The sequence below is a fragment of the Mustela lutreola genome, chromosome 7 (genome assembly GCF_030435805.1).
Source record: "Mustela lutreola isolate mMusLut2 chromosome 7, mMusLut2.pri, whole genome shotgun sequence".
NCBI classification, from domain to species: domain Eukaryota; kingdom Metazoa; phylum Chordata; class Mammalia; order Carnivora; family Mustelidae; genus Mustela; species Mustela lutreola.
In genome coordinates this window covers 54,405,562-54,431,520 of record NC_081296.1, presented here as the reverse complement: position 1 = coordinate 54,431,520, position 25,959 = coordinate 54,405,562, and the positions used below count along the sequence as shown (strand labels likewise).

The 25,959-nt window shown below is 37.8% G+C and overlaps 1 protein-coding gene across 10 annotated transcripts in view; it reads right to left on the bottom strand.

Annotated features, from left to right (window-relative positions):
* MAP2K5 (mitogen-activated protein kinase kinase 5) overlaps positions 1-25,959 on the bottom strand; it is a 260,220-nt gene that overhangs the window by 138,399 nt on the left and 95,862 nt on the right. For all 10 annotated transcript variants that reach the window (XM_059180906.1, XM_059180907.1, XM_059180913.1 and 7 more), the window contains exons 12-13: positions 16,522-16,583; positions 4,380-4,428 (exon numbers count right to left, since the gene is read on the bottom strand). In XM_059180906.1, the coding sequence (XP_059036889.1) occupies positions 4,380-4,428; positions 16,522-16,583 (111 nt within the window). The remainder of the gene's footprint in view (positions 1-4,379; positions 4,429-16,521; positions 16,584-25,959) is intronic.

Below are 25,959 nucleotides of genomic sequence, written 5' to 3'. Positions count from 1 at the left end.
AGCAGATGAAATGAACCAGGTTCATATATGTAAAAAATGTCTTGGGACACCCAACCATCGAGGTTTTTGTCTTTCTATAAACTCCTCCATCTGTGTAAGATTGCCCGAGCCTGATTGCCAATTTTATTTTCTTAATCTAAACTCTATTCTCATTACCCTTCCATTTCTATTTTTTATCCTCAGGGAAAGAGCGAGCAGTTACTGCCAGGGCATTCGCACATCTTCCAAAGAAATGGCACAGGTGTTAATCTTGTATTTATGTTTGATGTGGGTAATGATGGCCGTGGCTGGAGCTGCAGGCTTATTAATATGCAGGGCTCTCACCTCATTAGTGGCGATGTATGTTTTGAAGTTAAGCTGCGATGTTTGCTGCAATGTCAAATCTGGTCTACCAGACTTTCTCACTGTTCATTTTCTTTGTTTTTAACCAGTCAGTACATGCTACGGTTAGGGGGCTCACACATGTGCTGCTTAATAAAGACAATCTTCCACAGTAGTTAATCTTGGTGGAACTTTCAAATATTATTAATAATTATGTTCTCATGCGATACCACATGTCTATCTTAGAGAAAAGGTTTTCACAATTTTTGACCCGGTAAGACAAAGAATAATAAACTCTCTTCCTGGCTTAACTGGAAGTGGTATGTGCTTAAACTGGATTAAAAAGTGATTAATTCATAGTTATTATATAATAAAACTTGGGCTCATTATTAGCATTTGATAGTCTATGAAGTACTTGCATATATATCTCAACCAAATCATTACAGAAATAAAATAAAACTAGTAAAATCTTACTGATGTGGCACCTCGGTGGCTCAGTCGGTTAAGTGTCTGTCTTTGGCTGAGGTCATGATCTCATGGTCCTGGGATCGAGTCCCACAGCGGGCTCCCCGCTCAGGCGGGTAGTCTGCTTGTCCTTTTCTCTCTCCCCCTGCCCTTCCCTCTACTCATGCTCATTTCTCTCTCCTGCAAACAAAATCTTTAAAAAATTTAAAAATTAAAAAAAACCTTATTGAATATAATATTTGATCATTCATTATAAACAGTAACTGTTATATTTCAATTCTTAAAAAAAATGTCCAGTAGACATTACACACATGAAAAAAACAAACCTGTGCCAGACTAACAAGCCCCGCAGGGTGGGTGGTCTCACCGCTGCTGCTCAGTGCTCATACCACTACTGCTCAGAGCTCGTTGTACTCTATAGTCCTCACTGAATACACGCTGTGGGAAAGACTCTTAATTTTCACCAGCTTGTTTAGAAGTCATTAACTGTGTTTTTTATAAATTCCAAAAGATACTATGTAGGCATTTATGTTTTCATGGCTAAAAATCCAGGACTACAGTATTCTGAGGAAGCCATTTAAATGAGAGAAACAGTATTTTCTTTTCTCATTAGGTAATTGAATGCAGATGTTTCTTCGTCTTTAAAATCTGTGTTCATAAGTACAAGACCCTGGCTCTAGGGGCAGAATTTGTAGGGAAGGAAATGATGATTGGTGGAGAACACAGGTACTTAGACCAAGACAAAGGAGAAAGAAACTTAGATCACTCATGAGCATTTCTTTGCACCATCTTCTGTTCACTCTGTTCTTGTGGTACCTGTAGCAGCCCCACCCCCACTCCCAACCCCGCAGAAGGACCACTGCCTTTGATTTGACAATGTGACACATGTTCAGCTAGAATTCCTATCCATCATTCATTTAGAGAAAGCAAAAATGAGTATATAGGCTTTTAAGAGGGTACAGCCATGAGCTTATATAGCAAAAGTGTAGAAACAAGCATATTACCTATTTAATTGCCTTAGCTGAACTTGGAAGCTCTGATCTTTAATTGCCTGATTGAACTGATCTAAAAAGCTATAATTTTTTAATCAGGGAGAAAATTAAATAGCTTTTTGGTAAATAAAAAAACATCTTTAATCTTATTTTTATGAAATCCAAGTTATTAAATATGGACAAAACCTCTAAAATATTAAGTTAACAACTACTCAATCTAGTACAATCCTTCACAAAAGTCTTCAGGGACACCTGGCTTCTTCCACTGGTCAATAAAAGCACACACTTTTAAATCCTGAAGGCGAAAGTTGCCGTGAATAACCAGGAAACTCTACAGCTAAGCGTATAAATATATTTAATGAGGTATAGTAACACAGCATATTATTTCTTTAGGTGGGTACCTATAATTACTGGGAATAACTGTTCACCTGCACTGTAATTCATTAGTCTTTCTAACTAGAAAGACACAGATGCACATTCACTCACTGGTATTTATTTAAAACCTTGGGAGAGTTTGTTGGCCTATTACCACTGTCCCCATTCCGCCCCTCACAGATACCTTCTTCCCTTAACTAGGAGCATTTTACAGTGGGTGATGCAGTAGGAATTCAGCCAGACAGCAAAGACTGAGAAGAGAAGTACAAGTTCAGGATTCCTTTTTGGGAACTTTATGTCCTCAATCAGGAAAGCCACTAAGGCCACAAGGTATGTGAAGTGATCTCTTAAGGAACAGCACAGGATGATATCTGAAACATTAGTCAAAGGAAGGGATGCAATTGTATAGAAAGTGAAGGCTTCCACAGTAAAAGAAACTTTTCTTAGCTCAAGTTGCATTCAGAGCTGGGGAGGATCTACTCGCCTCTGAGAGGCTCTGGTCCACCACACTTGCCCACAGTGATTACAGATCGTTGTTCCGGGAACCTGACATATACCTTGGGCTTTATTCTTAGAGCCCAAGCATAAATCCCTTTGAAACATGTCTATCTAGATCCCATTTCACAGAAAAATTCAATTATTTCTCCAAAACAAAGAGTAAAACTAAAACCAATGATTGCAAAGAAGAAAAAACAAAGATGATGGCAGAATAACCAAACAGTATTTCCCTATCCACTATAGTTCTTAGTGCTACTAAGATTCCTCACAGAAAGTTTTGGTTAGGGAGAATTCACTGTAAGCCAGAAGTATGCTGTATGCCCAGAGTACAAGACAAGCCTAAGAATCACTTTAATAGTAACATTTGCATTTCCATGGCAAGGTCCTTTTAAATGAAGGCTTTGCTGTTGAGAATTTATGTCTTCCTTGAGTTCCTTTGTCAAACGGATAGCAGATGTCCATAAAAATCAATAAAATGGCAAGAACTGACCACTGTGTTAACTCCGATTCAAAGGGCTATTACTACTTTATGGGTTGATGAGTGTGGGGAGGTGGGAATACTGGGAATAGAAGCAGTACAGGTCATATTATGTGAAGTACCATTCTCTCTTAACCTCGGTGGTGAAAACGCTCCATTCTTTTCTCACCCACGAGATGTGTTCGCATGATGACTTCTTCCCAGGAAGAGTAACACTAACACAGCTCAGCTCACTGCCCCTACGCCTACATTTTGCGCCAACTATACTCTAGAAACAGAATGGACTGGCTTTAAGGGAAAACTTGGTTCGTGATTCCATTTAATCTGCATAAACGCCTTCAAAAACTGCAAGCTTTACTTGTCAAAGTCTACACATCCTCTTTAAAAGGGGATGAGGGATTTAAGAAATCTGAAATCACTAGGATGTTAAAACCATCACGAAGGAAAACAACCCTTAGTGACAGATGTGATGCTACAATTGAAGGCATCAGTTGTTAACTCGTGCTCTCAAAGCTTATAACTTTTTTTAAAAAAACTTTCCTTTAATCCTGTCCAATGTGCATGCTATTGCATTCCCCAAATGTGCACGAAGCAGGGCTGAGTAGATGTGTAAAATTAAACAGTACCACTAGTAATAGGAGGCCCTGAAGTTGCTTTGCTATAGTCTGTTTCTCACTTAATAATTTGCTCCAAATGAATTCAGACATGTTGGGAACACTGAAAAATTCAAAGGGAGATTCCTTTCACAACATTCAACAGTTACCTGATTAATCTTCTCGTTTGTTCTGCTAATAGACTAGGAGACTAATCTGTGGTGCATTCACCAACTCCTTGTTTAAAGCTTTATTTTCAAGGTATGTATGTAAGGCAATCTTTTAAAGATCAGTGTATGGTGATATGTGAAGCATTAATAAGGGGAAGGGACACAACTGTATAGAAAGCAAAGGCTTTGCGGTAACTAGAGTTAAGATTTAAAAATCAGATCCTATGATTTTCAAATACTATGAAATACCTTTTTATATGTTTGGTAACCATCCACAAAAATACCTCACCTATAATCTAAAATGAGAGCAGCTGAAGGAGAAAATAAGAAAAACACTTATAAAGCAGCCATCTTTTTGATTACCAAATGTATCAGCTGGCTTAAATATCAGATTGTTTATTTTATTTAAAAAAATCAAGGTATCTGGAGAGCTTCCTACCTACCCAAATTCACAAATTAAGTCAGAGCTTGTAAGTGTGATACATACCTCTATGTAAAATCTTTAAACTCCACAAATAGGTGAGGCCTTTAACAACCTAAATTTAAGAAAGAGAAACAGTCCAATTATGATTTTTATCAGAAATTTTCCATATTTTATTTATATTTTATATAAATATATATTTATAATATTAAACATATTACCATATCAACCATCATTCTTCCTTTAAAACTCTGAAAACCAACAAGCATTTTTTGCACATCTCCCATTTCTGTGCCATCCTCTTTGAGGATGCCAAATGTGTAAGTTACAGACTTCTTTCCTTTAACTGGCTTCCAGGGTTCTAAAGTTAAGACACAATGAATGAAAAAGAGGAATGTATGTGCATGCAACATGACTTGAAAACACATCTATTAAATTCTTAGTGTTGGTGTGGGCAGGGAGGAAAGGCCTTCCTTTCCTATACTGTGGAATTTTCTTTTTTTAAGTAATGACATTTATGACTAAGGAAAGACATTTTTTAAAAAGTTAACTAATGAAAGGCAATGGGGAAGCAGAGACCGCTTTTCCTGCCTATACTCAGGAAGGCTTTACCAAAGTGCTGAGCTCTAAGTAACAGATTCAACTGATGTAAAGGAAAGAGGAAAGTGTTCAGGCCAAGGTAAAAATATACTGTCCACATGCTGGGGCTATGTACTCTTCAAATAGATCAAGGTCAGGAAAGACAAAGAAATGCTGAGAGACGGCTCTGAGTTAGTAGAGACCAGAGACATGACAACTAAATACAATGTATAACCCTAGACTGGATGCTGGATTGGAATTTTTTTTTAAGACTTTATTTATTTATTTGACAGAGAGAGAGAGAGAGACAGTGAAAGAGAGAATACAAGCAGGGGAAGTGGGAGAGGGCGAAGCAGGCTTCTTGCCGAGCAGGGAGCCAATGTGGGGCTTGATCCCAAGACGCTGGGATCATGACCTGAGCAGAAGGCAGATACCCAACAACTGAGCCACCCAGGCACCCCTGGACCCGAAATTTTTATTTTTTTGGTCTAGAAAGGATATTACTGGACAACTGGCAAAATTAAGCTAGAACTGCTGAATTAGGTGGCTGGTTAATATTATACCAGCCAATGCTAATTTCCTGGTTTTGATTAGTATACAGCACTGATGGGAGAGAATGTCCTTGTTCTTAAGAAATATACACCTGAAGCATTTAGAGATAAAGGGCCATGATGTCTGCCATGTACTCTCAAATGTTTCAGGAAATAAACACATAGCAAAGTGGTTAACTGCTAACAACTGGGGAATCTGGAGGAAGCATCTTACAAGTTTTCTGTGAGTTTAAAATAATTTAAAAAGAAAAAAGTTTCCAAAAAATGTTTTAAATGATATTCAGGTAGGAAAGAACAAAGTGTACCAAGATGAGCGGCCTCGCAAGCCAGGCTGGCAGATAAAAGCATATGTGTGGGGTTATGTAGGAAACACTGAAAGGGCAGGTCAAGAAAATAAAGTGAGAAAATACAAACATTCTTATTACATTGGATTTTTGATTGAACGGCCTGTGTTAAGAATAATCAAATAAGATTCTGAAAAAAAAAAAAAAAAGATGTTTCTAAGACCCTAAGTACATAGATTACCATCTATGTGAGAATTTTAATCACCAAACGCCTTAACAATCTTTATATAGAAATGGTTGTAAAAGGGGATGCATGTGTTTTATTCACACCCGTGACCCTGTATGCACATGAGTGTGAACCTACCAATTTCAAGGTTGACTATTCATAATTATGTATCAGATACAATGGAATGAACCTCTATCACTCAAAATTTACTACCAGAATTTAAAAGTACCCACCATTATAGGAAACTTTAGGTAAGTCAGGATTGTAAAAACAAGGAAACCTGCCATTATGAGGAGTAACTGAGTGATTTATATATTTACTTTGAAAATGATGAGAAGAAGGTTAGGGCTAAATCTGGAAGGATTTTAGTTGATCAAGAAAGACTAAGAGCAATACTAAAAAGAGAAATGCAAAAGGAGAAAATCAATTTCCAAATACTAAAGATCTAGAAGAAGGAAAAATCTATATCAATTAATGCTGAGATCGACATATTTTAGTTCTTAGAGGAGGATATACTCCTGAAAGATTTGATAGCAAAGTATGATCATTTCCACAATAAGTTAGTCTGTTTTAAGAGAACAGAATACATTTTTATAGCAAATTATTTCTTCCAGGATTTGGAATAAGTGTCATTACAGTAAAACACATATGTTCTGGACAGTAAGATAGTTAAAAAAAAAAAAAGGAAAAAAGAAAATATCAAAATAGTAATAATGATAATGGACAGGGGAAGGAAATAGGCAAAAACATTTCCATAAATGCTTATAAAAGTAACAGTAATAATGAAAACAATTTTCTCTTTGGGTAGTAAGATGAGGCCATCTTATTTAGTATGGAAGTAATCACCTCTGAGTTCTGGAATTAGGGCTAAACTTCCCAATTTATAAGCTTAGTTGCATATTATAAAACCTTCCCATTAAAGATAGTTTGCCACTAAAAACTGGTCCCACAAAAAATTAATAACCAGTAAACACACAAGGGGAAGGCAATCCATACATTCAGCTCATCAGGAAAAAAAAAAAAAAGTAAAAAAAAATGTTGATTTTGTGATACTTAATAAAATTATAAATCTTATTAGATCTTCAAAAAGAATGTGTGATTTTTTCCAACTTTGTCAAAATAGACTACGTTTTCCTTGAGAAGCGTATAAAAATCAATGTAGAGGGAGTTAGAAATCTGTCCATTGAAACTCTAGAGGGTATTATTGGTATTCAGTATACCAGGTTTCACAACGATGACTTGACAAAGCCTTGACACTAAAAGTACTTATATCTGCTGTCAATCACTCACTCCTTGACATGTCAAGTGCACAGCCTTTCAGGGACAACTTCAATCAACATTACCACTCAAAATACAGCACACAATGTCACTACTTCAGAAATGAGAGGAAAAATAAAACGTGCGAGGATGGCCAGGAATGGCAGAAAGGCATTCCTCTTTCTAGGGAACCACATTCAAATGGAAAGTAGGTAAAAATCACGGAGCAAGCTGGAAGGCTAAAATCAGCCAGTTTATGTGAATGGCTTTTTTCCTGGAAAAATATTCTCGTGCCATATATCCTATAAGAGAAGATTCAAACAACACATCATATAAGCTGACAGGTGCCATCCTGTAACGAACCTTGGAGCTTTGGACATCCACAGCATGCCAGGTTATTAGAACCTGAGAAATATAGCTAACTGAGGAGAGGAAGAAATGCCTAGATGTGGTTCTAAGACATGAAAGGAATCTGAAGCAATTCCATGTGTCACTCCACTCCTTTCTCGTATGTTTCTCTCTTTTTTACCCCTCTTTCTCTCTCTTTCTTTTTTTTTTTTTTCCTCTTTAACTTTGTTCTCCCTTTCAGGCCTTCCTCTCCTTTTTCCTCATTCTCTTTGGAAAGGAGAGTGAAAGAGCATGGGACCTGGGGTAAAACAGTGCTGGGTTCAAATCTTTACTGATTAGTTAGTTATAGATAACTTTAATTTTTCTAAAGCTCATCTTGCACATGTATAAAACATGATCAGTAACCTATAATTTAGAGTTTGCAATAAAGATTAAATGACATAATATTTATACATAAAACACTTCATCAACATTGGCACAGGGAGGTATTCAATACTATTTCTCTCCTCTGATTCTGTTGCTTCTGACATGGCAAAGAGCAGCCATGTGCATTCTTAGGCCTCATGGACGGAACTCAAAGAACAATACTGATCTGTCTTCAGAACAGTAGAGGAGAGAAGACCTACAAACATCAGTTTACTAGTCTTATTTTGATTGGGGGAATCCTTCCACTCCTGTCTGTCAACTGCAACAAATGATTATTCAAGTTTGTAGCCTAATCAAATTACATTAAAAAAATATGCTTTGGAGGCATTATGCAAGCTTAGGCCCCAGAATTTATAAGAAGTGACAGAGGAAGAGCTAAATTATCAAAAGCATTTCTTTTACTCTGGCCACAAGCAGTTTCATTCCTATGACCTGATGAGCCATAAAAGCTAACATTCTTAGCTTGTCCAAAGAAATTGGACACATTTTAGCGGGGGGACAAAAACTCCTAATTTTTTTAAAAAATGCAAGGGAAAATATAAACGATGCTTTGGGCTAGCACTCATTTTAAGTGCCTTTAAAAATTATTTAAAATAATTTTTGTTGTATTTTCAATTAACCAATAGGTAACGCTGGTATTTGAAGCCCAATTATTATTATTTTTGCTGACTCTATTCACTTTGCAGGCTTCTCACTCCAGTAGAATTGAAAAGACCAATGGCCTTGTGTGGATGCCCCACACAAGAGGGAGGTAAGATTTATGAAGTCCAGGAAGAACATGCTTCTCTGACTGAAAGAGTCTGATTCCTATTTTAGCCAAGTTCAACACATAATTGAGTATATAGAACTCATATACTTTTTTCTTTTTCAATTGGTATCCTTGCCTTTTTTTGCCCTTTATTATACGTGTTATTAAACTTTAGAGCCAGGAACTGCCAAAAGCCACAAAGCATTCATTCCCCTCTGAGATTAAAAGAGGAAATGAAACATTTTTATTTTCATCTAAAATAGTGATTTAAGTACTCAAATTTCATACTAAACTAATCTACCTAAACATGTGGATTAGAAGCTACTTAGCAAAAGCATCAGAAAAGAAAGTTCTCATCACCCTGGGCAGTTCACACTAATAATTAGAAAGAAAAAAGGAAAGCTGTGAATTACAATGAACTGAGACCAAATAAGTGTCCATGTTGGATTAAAGGATTTGAGTTGTCAGTCTGATGTATAATGGATGCAAACATCAGCCATTTAATTAAATGATACATGGTATAACCACTTTGTTCTGCATAAAACGGCTTAAGTTATCAGAGTGCCTTTAGTTAAGCAACTGTTTACTATTAACCACTCCATGACTTCTCTTAGACGCTGTTCAGCCTGTATTATTCCAAATTTCAAATCTAGAGTTTATATAGTAATGTCAGACTAGTTAAAATATTCATCAATTAATGTATGAATATAGAAAACAAGAAAACTGCTTTTAATCACAGAGGGAACAAGTTCCTAGACATCGCTGGCAAAAAAATTTTTCTTTTCTTGGAAAGAAAAGAAAAAGTCTGCAAAAGTCTTTAAGAATAGTGTTTTCTGAGGGGAGGAGTCAAGATGGCGGAGAAGTACCAGGCTGAGACTGCTTCAGCTAGCAGGAGATCAGCTAGATAGCTTATCTAAAGATTGCAAACACCTGAAAATCCATCGGCAGATCGAAGAGAAGAAGAACAGCAATTCGGGAAACAGAAAAACAACAACTTTCTGAAAGGTAGGACCGGCGGAGAAGTGAATCCAAAGCGACGGGAAGATAGACCCCGGGGAGAGGGGCCGGATCCCGGCAAGCGGCGGAGCAACCGCGCACAAAATCAGGACTTTTAAAAGTCTGTTCCGCTGAGGGACATCGCTCCAGAGGCTAAACCGAAGCCCACGCGGGGTCAGCGTGGCCTCAGGTCCCGCAGGGTCACAGAAGGATCGGGGGTGTCTGAGTGTCGCAGAGCTTGCGGGTACTGGAATGGGAAAGCCGGCTACAGAGACAGAGCCGACAGTAAGCTCCCAGCTCGGTGATACCTTGAACCGGTCGCAGTCTCGGTGAGCTCGGAGGGCGGCCGGAGATCAGGCCCACGGGAGTAACTGGGCGCTGTTCTCTGAGGGCGCACTGAGGAGTGGGGCCCTGGGCTCTCGGTTCCTCAGGGCCGGAGACCAGGAGGCCGCCATTTATATACCTGTCCTCTGGAACTCTACGGAAAGTTCTCAGGGAACAAAAGCTCCTGAAAGCAAACCGGAGGGGATTACTCACCCCGGCCCCTGCTAAGGGCGGTGCAATTCCGCCTGGGGCAAAGACACTTGAGAATCACTACAACAGGCCCCTCCCCCAGAAGATCAACAAGAAATCCAGCCGATACCAAGTTCACCTACAAGGAGTGCGGTTTCAATACCAAGGAGAGCAGCAGAATTCCAGAGGAGGAGAAAGCAAAGCACGGAACTCATGGCTTTTTCCCTGTGATTTTTTTTTAGTCTTGCAGTTAATTAATTTTTTTCTTTTTCATTTTTTGTTTTTTTTTTCGCATTCAGGTAAAATTTTTTTTTAACTTTTACCTTTTTCTTTTTTAACGTTTTTAAACCAGTTTATCTAATATATATTTTTTTTCTTTTTTATATTTTTCTTATTTGTTTTTTTTTAATTCTTTTCTTTTTTTTCTCTCTTTTTTTTTTCTTTCTTCCTTTTTGAACCTCTTTTTATCCCCTTTCTCCCCCCTCACGATTTGGGATCTCTTCTAATTTGGTTAAAGCAAATTTTCCTGGGGTTGTTGCCACCCTTTTAGTATTTTACTTGATCCTTCATATACTCTTATCTGGACAAAATGACAAGACGGAAAAATTCAACACAAAAAAAAGAACAAGAGGCAGTACCGAAGGCTAGGGACCTAATCAATACAGACATTGGTAATATGTCAGATCTAGAGTTCAGAATGACAATTCTCAAGGTTCTAGCCGGGCTCGAAAAAGGCATGGAAGATATTAGAGAAACCCTCTCGAGAGATATAAAAGCTCTTTCTGGAGAAATAAAAGAACTAAAATCTAACCAAGTTGAAATAAAAAAAGCTATTAATGAGGTGCAATCAAAAATGGAGGCTCTCACTGCTAGGATAAATGAGGCAGAAGAAAGAATTAGTGATATAGAAGACCAAATGACAGAGAATAAAGAAGCTGAGCAAAAGAGGGACAAACAGCTACTGGACCACGAGGGGAGAATTCGAGAGATAAGTGACACCATAAGACGAAACAACATTAGAATAATTGGGATTCCAGAAGAAAAAGAAAGAGAGAGGGGAGCAGAAGGTATACTGGAGAGAATTATTGGGGAGAATTTCCCCAATATGGCAAAGGGAACAAGCATCAAAATTCAGGAGGTTCAAGGAACGCCCCTCAAAATCAATAAAAATGGGCCCACACCCCGTCACCTAATAGTAAAATTTAAAAGTCTCAGTGACAAAGAGAAAATCCTGAAAGCAGCCCGGGAAAAGAAGTCTGTAACATACAATGGTAAAAATATTAGATTGGCAGCTGACTTATCCACAGAGACCTGGCAGGCCAGAAAGAGCTGGCATGATATTTTCAGAGCACTAAATGAGAAAAACATGCAGCCAAGAATACTATATCCAGCTAGGCTATCATTGAAAATAGAAGGAGAGATTAAAATCTTCCAGGACAAACAAAAACTGAAAGAATTTGCAAACACCAAACCAGCTCTACAGGAAATATTGAAAGGGGTCCTCTAAGCAAAGAGAGAGCCTACAAGTGGTAGATCAGAAAGGAACAGAGACCATATACAGTAACAGTCACCTTACAGGCAATACAATGGCACTAAATTCATATCTCTCAATAGTTACCCTGAATGTGAATGGCCTAAATGCCCCTGTCAAAAGACACAGGGTATCAGAATGGATAAAAAAACAAAACCCATCTATATGTTGCCTCCAAGAAACTCATTTTAAGCCCGAAGACACCTCCAGATTTAAAGTGAGTGGGTGGAAAAGAATTTACCATGCTAATGGACATCAGAAGAAAGCAGGAGTGGCAATCCTTATATCAGATCAATTAGATTTTAAGCCAAAGACTATAATAAGAGATGAGGAAGGACACTATATCATACTCAAAGGGTCTGTCCAACAAGAAGATTTAACAATTTTAAATATCTATGCCCCCAACGTGGGAGCAGCCAACTCTATAAACCAATTAATAACAAAATCAAAGAAACACATCAACAATAATACAATAATAGTAGGGGACTTTAACACTCCCCTCACTGAAATGGACAGATCATCCAAGCAAAAGATCAGCAAGGAAATAAAGGCCTGAAACGACACACTGGACCAGATGGACATCACAGATATATTCAGAACATTTCATCCCAAAGCAACAGAATACACATTCTTCTCTAGTGCACATGGAACATTCTCCAGAATAGATCACATCCTCGGTCCTAAATCCGGACTCAATCAGTATCAAAAGATTGGGATCATTCCCTGCATATTTTCAGACCACAATGCTCTAAAGCTAGAACTCAACCACAAAAGGAAGTTTGAAAAGAACCCAAATACATGGAGACTAAACAGCATCCTTCTAAAGAATGAATGGGTCAACCGGGAAATTAAAGAAGAATTGAAAAAAATCATGGAAACAAATGATAATGAAAATACAATGGTTCAAAATCTGTGGGACACAACAAAGGCAGTCCTGAGAGGAAAATATATAGCGGTACAAGCCTTTCTCAAGAAACAAGAAAGGTCTCAGGTACACACCCTAACCCTACACCTAAAGGAGCTGGAGAGAGAACAAGAAAGAAACCCTAAGCCCAGCAGGAGAAGAGAAATCATAAAGATCAGAGCAGAAATCAATGAAATAGAAACCAAAAAGACAATAGAGCAGATCAACGAAACTAGGAGCTGGTTCTTTGAAAGAATTAATAAAATTGATAAACCCATGGCCAGACTTATCAAAAAGAAAAGAGAAAGGACCCAAATAAATAAAATCATGAATGAAAGAGGAGAGATCACAACTAACACCAAAGAAATACAAACTATTTTAAGAACATACTATGAGCAACTCTACGCCAACAAATTTGACAATCTGGAAGAAATGGATGCATTCCTAGAAACATATAAACTACCACAACTGAACCAGGAAGAAGTAGAAAGCCTGAACAGACCCATAACCAGTAAGGAGATTGAAACAGTCATTAAAAATCTCCAAACAAACAAAAGCCCAGGGCCAGATGGCTTCCTGGGGGAATTCTACCAAACATTTAAAGAAGAACTAATTCCTATTCTCCTGAAACTGTTCCAAAAAATAGAAATGGAAGGAAAACTTCCAAACTCATTTTATGAGGCCAGCATCACCTTGATCCCAAAACCAGACAAGGATCCCATCCAAAAAGAGAGCTATAGACCAATATCCTTGATGAACACAGATGCGAAAATACTCAACAAAATACTAGCCAATAGGATTCAACAGTACATTAAAAGGATTATTCACCACGACCAAGTGGGATTTATTCCAGGGCTGCAAGCTTGGTTCAACATCCGCAAATCAGTCAATGTGATACAACACATCAATAAAAGAAAGAACAAGAACCCTATGATACTCTCAATAGATGCTGAAAAAGCATTTGACAAAGTACAGCATCCCTTCCTGATCAAAACTCTTCAAAGTGTAGGGATAGAGGGCACATACCTCATTATCATCAAAGCCATCTATGAAAAACGCACCGCAAATATCACTCTCAATGGAGAAAAACTGAAAGCTTTTCCGCTAAGGTCAGGAACACGCCAGGGATGTCCATTATCACCATTGCTATTCAACATAGTACTAGAGGTCCTAGCCTCAGCAATCAGACAACAAAAGGAAATTAAAGGCATCCAAATCGGCAAAGAAGAAGTCAAATTATCCCTCTTTCGCAGATGATATGATACTATATGTGGAAAACCCAAAAGACTCCACTCCAAAACTGCTAGAACTTATACAGGAATTCAGTAAAGTGTCAGGATATAAAATCAATGCACAGAAATCAGTTGCATTTCTCTACACCAACAGCAAGACAGAAGAAAGAGAAATTAAGGAGTCAATCCCATTTACAATTGCACCCAAAACCATAAGATACCTAGAAATAAACCTAACCAAAGAGGCACAGAATCTATACTCAGAAAACTATAAAGTACTCATGAAAGAAACTGAGGAAGACACAAAGAAATGGAAAAATGTTCCATGCTCCTGGATTGGAAGAATAAATATTGTGAAAATGTCTATGCTACCTAAAGCAATCTACACATTTAATGCAATTCCTATCAAAGTACCATCCATCTTTTTCAAAGAAATGGAACAAATAATTCTAAAATTTATATGGAACCAGAAAAGACCTCGAATAGCCAAAGGGATATTGAAAAAGAAAGCGAACGTTGGTGGCATCACAATTCCGGACTTCAAGCTCTATTACAAAGCTGTCATCATCAAGACAGCATGGTACTGGCACAAAAACACACACATAGATTAATGGAACAGAATAGAGAGCCCAGAAATAGACCCTCAACTCTACAGTCAACTAATCTTCGAAAAAGCAGGAAAGAATGTCCAATGGAAAAGAGACAGCCTCTTCAATAAATGGTGCTGGGAAAATTGGACAGCCACATGCAGAAAAATGAAAAATGAAATTGGACCATTTCCTTACACCACACACAAAAATAGACTCAAAATGGATGAAGGACCTCAATGTGAGAAAGGAATCCATCAAAATCCTTGAGGAGAGCACAGGAAGCAACCTCTTCTACCTCAGCCGCAGCAACATCTTCCTAGGAACAACACAAAAGGCAAGGGAAGCAAGGGAAAAAATGAACTATTGGGATTTCATCAAGATCAAAAGCTTTTGCACAGCAAAGGAAACAGTTAACAAAATCAAAAGACAACTGACAGAATGGGAGAAGATATTTGCAAACGACATATCAGATAAAGGACTAGTGTCCAGAATCTATGAAGAACTTAGCAAACTCAACACCCAAAGAACAAATAATCCAATCAAGAAATGGGCAGAGGACATGAACAGACATTTCTGCAAAGAAGACATCCAGATGGCCAACAGACACATGAAAAAGTGCTCCATATCACTTGGCATCAGGGAAATACAAATCAAAACCACAATGAGATATCACCTCACACCAGTCAGAATGGCTAAAATAAACAAGTCAGGAAATGACAGATGCTGGCGAGGATGCAGAGAAAGGGGAACCCTCCTACACTGTTGATGGGAAAGCAAGCTGGTGCAGCCACTCTGGAAAACAGCATGGAGGCTCCTCAAAATGTTGAAAATAGAACTGCCCTATGACCCAGCAATTGCACTATTGGGTATTTACCCTAAAGATACAAACACAGTGATCCAAAGGGGCACATGCACCCGAATGTTTATAACAGCAATGTCCACAATAGCCAAACTATGGAAAGAACCTAGATGTCCATCAACAGATGAATGGATCAAGAAGATGTGGTATATATACACAATGGAATACTATGCAGCCATCAAAAGAAATGAAATCTTGCCATTTGCGACAACATGGATGGAACTAGAGCGTATCATGCTTAGTGAAATAAGTCAAGCAGAGAAAGACAACTATCATATGATCTGCCTGATATGTGGAAGTGGTGATGCAACATGGGGGCTTAAGTGGGTAGGAGAAGAATAAATGAAACAAGAGGGGATTGGGAGGGAGACAAACCATAAGTGACTCTCAATCTCACAAAACAAACTGAGGGTTGCTGGGGGGAGGGGGTTTGGGAGAAGGGGTAGGATTATGGACATTGGGGAGGGTATGTGTTTTGGTGAGTGCTGTGAAGTGTGTAAACCTGGTGATTCACAGACCTGTACCCCTGGGGATAAAAATATATGTTTATAAAAAATAAAAAATTTTAAAAAAAAGAATAGTGTTTTCTTATAAATAGTTTTATTTTAATAATTTGGACTTGAAAAGTATTTTCTAATCACATGCTTAATATTACAAAATGTCCCCCAAACAGCTTTTTTTTTTAAATTAACATATACTGTATTATTTGCCCCAGGGGTACAAGTCTGTGAATCATCAGGCTTACACATTTCATAGCACTCACCACAGCACATACCCTCCCCAATGTCCATAACCCAACCACCCTCTCCCTACCTTCCACCCCCCAGCAACCCTCAATTTTTTTCCTGAAATACCAAACAACTTTCTTGCTGAAGAAACTAGAAATGTTACTGGTTAGCAAACATACTAAGGCCATGTAAACATATGAAAGCAGAAGAGGTCACAGTCCCCATAAGCCTGAAGTATGTCATGTGACTGTATTGTTACTGTGGGTTGGTCTATAAAAAGAAGAAAATGCAAAAATGACAAAAGAGAGCAGAAAAGGCCCTGGCAGTCAACAAGGACTGAAGAGAAAGAAAACATCCTGAGGATATAAGGGGAACAGATTAGACTAGTAAGATTCAATCACCCCAATTTCATAAGGTTGAAGCCATATATACTCACTGCTATTGCAATTCTTCCAAGGACATGCTCTGGAATTTTTCTATATACATCCAAGGAGCCCCCTGTAGAGACAGATATGTTGCATTATTATAAATAAAACTACCAGAATGCTGCATTGAGTTCTTCCTCTGCGTATTCACTATGAGAATATTTTTTTTCTTCTCTTCCTACATTGTGCATTGGATGTCTAAGGTCAAACTGGTTTTTAGTCCAATTTTATTTATGACATAATATCATACTACCAGATGAAGCGTAGCTAGATATTTCCATTTTATTTTCCAGTGTATAATCACATACTTTTAAAAACCAAAATAAACTAGTCAAGGGCAGGCTATGACTCCCTACTTAATGCAAAATTAAATACATACATAAAACTAAAGATCAACAGGTCAACCACATTTAGGTATCTATCTACCTTGTGTAACAGTTTTTCTCAAATGTAAACCAAGACTCTCTCTTAGAATTTGCAAATTAACTAAACAAAGGGCGGTAACTATAAGGTCCAAAATGCACATAAAAAAATAATAAAGTAAGAGAGTATTACTAACATCTTTCTAAATGAATGTTGTCTTTCAAATTAAGTACCAAGACAAGCAATCCATCTATTCCAAACATACTCAGTTCAAAATGTTTTAAAAATTCTCTTTGATATCACTCCGAAAACCACTTTATGAAGTAGAAAAGAAAAACCAATCTCCCTGTTTCATAATATTTTTCACTAAAATGGTATTCACTAACATCCTTCATCTTTCCCAAATCAATTGGTTCCAAAAACCAAACCATTAGACTGTAAACAGAAGGAGGACAGGGCCGTGCTGTTTACTGGTTTTATGTTTTCATTCACCTGAAAATGAGCATTACTAGCAGATAGTAGCCATTTGATAAATATCTGTCAAATGAACCAACAGATAAACTCAAGTCCATGAGAACCTCACCAGGTAGGTATAGCTGCTCTGAAGGCAGTTTCAAAAGAAGGAACCATGGCAACACTGACATTGCTGAAAACAAATTGCACTGCTTTCCCAGGTAACTATGTTAAAGGAACCAATATTCACTTGGAAGTATAAATTTGGGTATGGTTGTTACATTTTCAATCTCACACAAGTAATAGAAGAATTTCAGTAAGATAGGCAGAGAACCACTACTTCACTCATACTGACAATATGATTGTATGAGAGTTATTTAACAGTACGTATTCATCTTTCTTTGAGTCAAGTTGAGGTGCAGTCTTTCAGTTCTTTTTTTAAAGGAGATTTTTTTTAAGTTTTTTTTTTTTAATATTTTATTTATTTATTTGACAGAGAGATCACAAGTAGGCAGAGAGGTAGGCAGAGAGAGAAAAAGAGAAGCAGGCCCCCTGCCGAGCAGAGAGCCAGATGTGGGGCTCGATCCCAGGGCCCTGGGATCATGACCTGAGCTGAAGGCAGAGGCTTTAACCCACTGAGCCACTCAGGTGCCCCTAAAGGAGATTTTATTTATTTATTTGAGAGAGAGAGAATGCACAAGCAGGGGAAGGGGGAGAGGGAAGAGACTCCCTGCTGAGCAAGGAGCCTGATAAAGGGCTCGATCCTAGGACCCCAGAATCATGACCTGAGCGGAAGGCAGACACTTAACTCACTGACCCACTAAGGTGCCCCTAGTCTTCCAGTTCTATAGAGGAATTATCCAGGGTATTTAATAGCTTAATACGTTCTCTTTGTGCGATTAAATAATTCGTTGGCTAAAAATGAAAGTTTTCAGTTGAATTGTCATGGAGTTTTACTATCACTTCTATCTCACAGGCCTATCCCCAAAAGGCAATTCACCCAACATTCGTGCTAGACGGACATTAAAGATCAGTCCAATGACTTTGACAAGTGGGGGAAACTGAGTCCCAAAAAGGAAAGTCACGGCCATGAGTCAGGGGATGGCGGAGCTCAGGAAAGGTCTCAGCCTTTGAACTCCCAGAAATGCAAACACTTAAAAGGTTTCCCCATAACATCATAGAGCTTAAGAATTACATGTGAACATTTTTTACAGTTCATCGTAATGTGATATTACCATTACAACTCAGATGTTTAATCTTAGCTGAAACATTGGTATTCAACGCATTCAGAAACTCATTTCTATGTTGCATAGTTGGTTTAAACCTTTTATTCATGAATCAGAGAGGACATCACTGGTTTGCTCTCTATGACCTGTCACTTCCCTGAGTTCTCTGGCCTCAGATCACACAAGCCAGTTATTTCATTGCATGCCACTATCCACCATAGGAACCAGGAGGAAGAATGATAATATATTAGCAAAAAACCCCATCTCAACTGCCAAACTATATGCTTCTCTTGATGACTTAGGGCTATCATTTTCATGCATCTAAGCCAAAAGGATTCACAGTGTAAGGTCTGTGCTCAACCTAATACTGGGCTAAAATATAAAGTAGTGTCTTGCATGTAAGATAAACACAAATATGAGATAAATGAACAAAAAGCAACAATACTGTCATATTATCCCAAAATGACCATTTCCTTAAAATGACCATGATTATTATCAAGACTAATAAAATTAAAATCCGGAACCATAAGCAAAAATTTCAGAAGCAGCTCTTTTAGCCTATTAGTTGAAAAAAACAAAGAGCCCTTTCTTTCAAGTACGAGTACTTGATACTCCCTTTCTTCCTCTACAACATGGTTTTCTGGGGGAAAAAAAAAATGTATTCTCAAGAGGACAATCCAAGAACATAGGCATATATTCTGAGATGCTATATTTGAGCATTTCTGAGAAGATTGTTTTACTCAATGAGAAGACACATCATGGCCCTCCTTACTTGAATCCTTCCAATGGCACCCTAATTCAGACTTAAACACAACTTCCTTACATGGCCTACACAATCTAGCTTCTGCTTACTTCTCTGGCCCCCTGTCCAGCCCCAGAGCCTCGCACCGCTACTTGCTAGTCACTCTGGCCTTCTTGTGGGGCCCTGATTACACCAACTTGCTCCCACCTTGTGCATTTATACCAGATCGTCTTCCTTGAAGATGTTCCCTGTGATCTTCCCTGTATGCCTCATTGACACTGAAGTCTCTGCTAAAATATCACTCCCATAAAAAAGCCACCTGTGACCATCCTCTCTAGCTCCTCCTCTCCTATAGTCATCATCTGCCCTGCTTTATGTTCTAGGAAGATCTATCCCTCTCGGAGAGTGTACTGTGTGTTTCTTCTTAACCTCCCCTTCTAGAATTTAAGTGCCACAATGACAGGAATTAAGTCCTATTCACTATTGTATTCCCAGGTTTAGAACAGTGTCTGAAGGAAAGTGCTCAATAAATAGAGACAAAGGACTAATATAAGAATTAAAACAGTGAGAATCTACACTAAAGAAATAGTACTAGGGTTGGGAGAAAGTTGTCAAGAAGTTTAACGGCAATGGGAAGGGAAATGATAGAACGTGGTCCACAGTTTTTGGTCCATAGATTTCTGAGTATATTTTGCTGTATTATAGAGAAGGAAGATCCAAAAGAGAGAGGGTGACGGGTGGAGAGAACACCAGCAAGGGATGCGCCACCTGACCTCGGGCAGCCCTTCATGTGCAGGGAGGGCCAAGTGGGTGCATATGTGACTAAGCTACAGGTGGAGGCAAAAGCAACTAGGAGAGCTCATACCTGAAAGTCTACAAGATCTTGGAAGGAGGAAGTCCAATCTGGGAAAGGGGAATGAAATTGTAGGAGAGCTGATGTAGTAAATAACAGAAAGATGGGAACTGGAGAACAAATTGCAAAAAGTGGGAAATTTTAGTGTTCAGGGACTGATTAGCATGAAGGAAAGGGAAGCTGCCAAGGAGTGGTTAGGGAGGGGCTTTAGGCAGCTGAAGTCCAGAAAGGAGTCATCTCAAAAAAGACAGGTAAATCTAGATGATCAAGTGAATGTTTTAAGGTAAGGACTTAAAGTATTATAAATGTGTCAACTTTGGGGCGCCTGGGTGGCTCAGTCAGTTAAGTGTCTGATTCTTGGTTTCAGCTCAGGTCATGATCCCAGGGTCCTGAGATGGAGCCCCACGTAGAGCTCTGTGCTCAGCCTGGAGTCTGCTGGAGATGCTCTGCCTCTTCCCTTCCCTCTGCTCCTCCCCCCTTGCTTGACCTCATTCTCTCTAAAATAAAAAAATAAAATCTTTAAAGAAATGAAAGGGAGTCCTTCAGACTGAAAGAATTTCAGAGGAAAGTTACCAGACAGTAACTCAAATCCACACAAAGAAATACAGTACACTGGTAAAGGTCACTATAAGGTAGACATAAAAGACAAGATAAGTGTATTTTTTGTTTTTAAGACTTTTTCTCCTATCTGATTTAAAAGAGAACAGCATAAAACAATAAGTATAATCTGTGTTAATAAGCATACAACCTATAAAGATGTAACTTATATGGCAATAACAGCACAAAGGAGAGGGAAAGAATGGAGCTATAGAGGAGCAGTGTTTTTATGTACTAAAAAAAAAGTCGGTATTAATCTGAACTAAGTTATTACAAGATAAAATGTTAATTATAATCTCTAGGAAAACCAGAAATATAACTCAAAAAATACAGTAAAAGAAACCACAAGAGAATTTAAACAATACATTAAAAAATATCTATTTAACATAAAATACAGCAGTAATGGAGAAACAGGAACATAAAAGATGTAAGACTTAAAGAAAACAAGTAGTAAAATGACAGCTATGAAACCTACCTTTCTGGTAATTATATTAAAGATTTAGTTATTATTTTGGAGGGGGAAAGAGCAGAGGGAGAAAGAATCCCAAGCAGACTCCACACTGAGCGCAGAGTCTGATGTGGGGCTCCATCTCAAGACCCCAAGATCATGACCTCAGCTGAAACCAAGGGTCGGACACTTAACCGACTAAGCCACCCAGATGCTCTTGGTAACTACATTAAATGTAAATGGATTAAGTACTGACAGACTGGCAGAAGAGATTAAAAAATGACCCAACTCTATGATGTCTACGAGCAATGCACTTTAGATTCAACGACTCAAATAGGTTTAAGGCCAAAGAATAGCAAAAGATATAACAAGCTAATAGTAATCAACAGGGAGTTGGAATGACCATACTAATATTAGACAAAACAGACTTTCAGACAAATATAGTAACTACAGACAAACACATTTTATAATGATAAAAGAGTCAATCCATTGTGAAGATGGAACAATTATAAACACATATGCACCTAACAAAAGAACATGTGAAACATAAATTGAAGTGATAGATAACAAAAAATATTACAAGATAACAAAAAATATTACTTGGAGACTTCAATATCCCACTTGTTTTTTTAACATTATGTTCAATTAGCCAAATTATAGTACATCATTAGATTTTGATGCAGTGTTCAACAAGTTGTGTATAACACCCAGTGCTAATCACCTTGGATAGCCACATGCAGAAGAATATCCACTTTCAAAAATGAATAGAAATATACTGAAGAGAAATAAGAAAACAAAACACTTAAGCTGTAAATCAACTAGACCTAACAGACATCTAAAGAACATCTCACCAAACAATAGCAGAATACACTTTTCTCAGGTGCAAATGAAACATTCTCCAAAATATATAATATTAAGGCATAAAACAAATCTCAATAAATTTAAAAGGACCAAAATCATATAAAGTATGTTCCCGACCTCAAAAGAATATTAGAAATCAACAAGAGAAGGACATTCAATGTGGAAAATGATACACTCTTAATTGAAAATGGGTCAAGAGAGAAACTGCAAAGGATTTTCTTTGTGGGAATTAGAAGATACTTTGAAATAAACGAAAATGAAAACACAACATATCAAAACTTCTAGGATGTAGCTAAAGCAGTGCTTAGAGGGAAATGTATACCTGCAAATACCTACATTAAATAAGAAAGATCTCAAATCAGCATCCTAACTTTGCACCCTAAAAAGCTAGAAAAAGAAGAGCAAACTAAACCCAAAATTAGTAGATGAAGAAATAAATAGTAGAGCAGAGATAAATTACATAAGAATAGAAAAATAAAGAAAACCAAAGAAACCAAAAGTTGTTTCTTTGAAAAAGACAAAGAAACTGACCAAATTTTAGCTACAGTGACCAAGAAAAAAAAAAACAGAAGACTCAAATTACTAAATTCTGGAATAAAAAAGGAAAATTAATACTAACTTTACAGAAATAAAAATGATTGTAAAAGAATACTAAAACAACTGTATATCAGCAAATTAGATAATTTAGGTGAAATGAACAAATTTTGGAAAGCCACCAACTATCAAAACTGACTCAAGAAGAAACAGATATTCTGAATAAACCTGTAACTACCTATAATTAGTAAAGAGATTGGTAATAAAAAAACTACTCAGAAATATTATTTAGTCTTAAAAAAGAAAAAAAAAATTTGACACACCACAGCATGGAATGAACTTAAAGACATTATGCAAACTGAAATATGCCAGTGCCCAAAAGACAAATACAGTATGATTCCACTTAAATTAGGTGCCTAGAGTAATCCAATTCACAGAATTCATACAAACAAAAATCAAATGTTGGGTGCCAGGGGTAGGAAGCAATAAGGAGTTATTGTTTATTGGGTACAGCATCTCAGGTGTGCAAGATGCAAAGAGTTCTGGAGATAGATGGTGGCAGTTAATGCTGATGAGCTACACACTTAAAAATGGTTATTTATTTTTTTTTAAGATTTTATTTATTTGACAGACAGAAATCACAAGTAGGCAGAGAGACAGGCACAGAGAGGGAGGGGGAGGCAGGCTCCCTACCGAGCAGAGAGTCCGATGTGGGGCTCAATCCCAGGACCCTGGGATCATGACCGGAGCCGAAGGCAGAGGCTTTAACTCACTGAGCCACCCAGGTGCCCCTAAAAATGGTTATTAATATGGTAAATGTTACGTTATCTATGTTATACTACAATTAAAAATACTGAAAAATACTGTTGAGAGGGGGGCCTGGGTGGCTCATTCCTTAATCGTCTGCCTTTGGCTCAAGTCATGATCCCGGGGTTCTGGATTGAGCCCCGTCTCGAGCTCTCTGCTCAGCAGGAAGCCTGCTTTTCTTTCTCTTACTCCCCTGCTTATGTCCCCTCTCTCGCTGTCTCTCTCTCTGTCAAATAAATAAATAAAATCTTTAAAAAAAACAAAACAAAACACTGTGCTTACCAACAGATAAAGAGCCTACACAGCCTGTGCTGGGCTTACCTCCTTGCTCTAAAAGACCTTTCCCTGTTTCAGACTAAATGTATTCCTTTGTCTTGCTTAAGCATGTGTGTCAATGGCCCTCAGGCATGTCCCCAGCTTTCAGCATCTTTGACGCCACAGGAGTGGGTTGGGGTGGAGGATCCTTTTGCTGCAGCACAAGGAATATGTGTAGGCCAAGGGCCCTACGTAGGCTGCCAGGAAGGACCCACTGCTGGCCACAGAGAGCTGACACTCACTACCAAGCCTGATCGTGCTGTGTCTCTTTTTTTATGTGAGTAAAGCACTATTAAATCCAATGCTTGACTACACTGTGATTTCTTGGGAACTTCATACTAAGATGCACTGGGCAGAACTGCTTGGACTTCTTCTGATAATCAGCAACAGATGACACTTGACCATGAAAACTACTCACAAAGAAAACCTCAGAACCAAATGGCTTCACTGATGAGTTCTACCAAATGTTTAAAGAAAAATCTCAGCAATACAAGGCTGGTTCAACATGCAAAAATCAATTAATGCAATGCTCCATAATTGTGGGATAATGGATTTAAAAGCCTGACCATCTCTTTTTCTTTTTTTCTTAAAGATTTATTTATTTGAGAGAGAGAGAGCATGAGGTAGGAGAGGATCCAAGAGAGAGGGAGAGAATCTTAAGCAGACTCTGCACTGAACATAGAGCATGACATGGGGCTCGATCTCAAAACCCTGAGATCATGATCTGAACTGAAATCAGGCACTTAACCAACTGAGCCACACAAGCACCCTGAATGACCATTTCAATAAACACAGAAAAACCACTTTAAAAAATCTAATGCCTTTTTAAGATAAAAATACTCAAGAAACTTGGAGGAGAAGGGGACTCTGACAACCCAATAAAGGACATCTACTAAAATCCCACAACTAATACGATGCTTAATAATGAAAGACTAAGAGCTTCTCCTCTAGGATCAGAAGCAAAAGAAAGATGTCTGCTCTTACCACTTTTATCTGACACCATACTCAAGGGTAGCCAGGATAGTTAAGCAAGGAAGAGAGACAAAAAACATCCAGATTTGAAAGAAAGAACTAAAAACTACACCTATTTGCAAGTGCCATGATCTATCTAGAAGACCTTAAGAAATCTACGAAAACCAATTAGGGTTAAGATACAAGTTCAGCAAGGTAGGAGGATACAAAATCAATACACAAAAATCATTTAGATTTCTATATGCTATCAATGAACAATTAAAAATGAAATTAAAAGTTCAATATAGAATAGTATCAAAGAATATTTAGGAATAAATTTAACAAAAGAACTGTAAAACTTGAACACCAAAAACTATAAAACATCACTGAAAAAAATTAAAGATGATCAAAATAAATGGCAAGATACTCTGTGTTCATGGAGTGTAAGACTTAATATTGCTAAGTTCGCAGTACTCCCCAGACTGATCTCTAGATTCACTGCAATCTGCATTAGAATCCTAGCTGGACTTTTTTTGGTGTGTGTGTGCAAATTTGGCAAGCTGATTATAAAATTCATATGAAAATCCAAGGGACCCAGAATAGCCAAAATAATCTTGAGAAAGAATAAAGCTGGAGTACTCACATGCCTTAATTTAAAAACTTAACTACAAAGCTAAAATAATCTTAAATAATAAAGTAAAAGTAAGCAAGTACAGTCTGATACTGCCACAAGGATGGGAAAATAGATCAATGGAAGAGAATCAAGAGCCCAGAAATGCATTTCATGGTCAATAAATTTTTGACGAGTGCCAAGAAAATTCAATGAGAAAGAATAATCTTTTTAACAAATGTTGCTAGGACTAACTGGATATTCACAAAGAAAAGAACGGTTTAGACTCTATACCATACACAAAAATGAACTAAAAATAGATCAAAAACTTAAATGTAAGAGCAAAAATTATAAAGCTCTTAGAAGAAAACAGGTGTAAATTTTCAATAGTTTCTTACATATGACATCTAAAGCAACCAAAGGAAAAAACAGATGAACTAAACTTCATCAAATTTTAAAACTTACATGCCTCAAAGGACACTACCAAGAAAATGAAAAGACAACTGACAGAATGGAAGAAAATATTTGCAAATCATACATCTGATACAAGCCTAGTATTCAGAATATAAAAAGAATTCTCAAAACCCAACAATAAAGCGGCGGCTGGGTGGCTCAGTGGGTTAAGCCTCTGCCTTTGGCTCAGGTTCTGATCTCAGGGTCCTGGGATCTAGCTGTGGATCAGGCTCTCT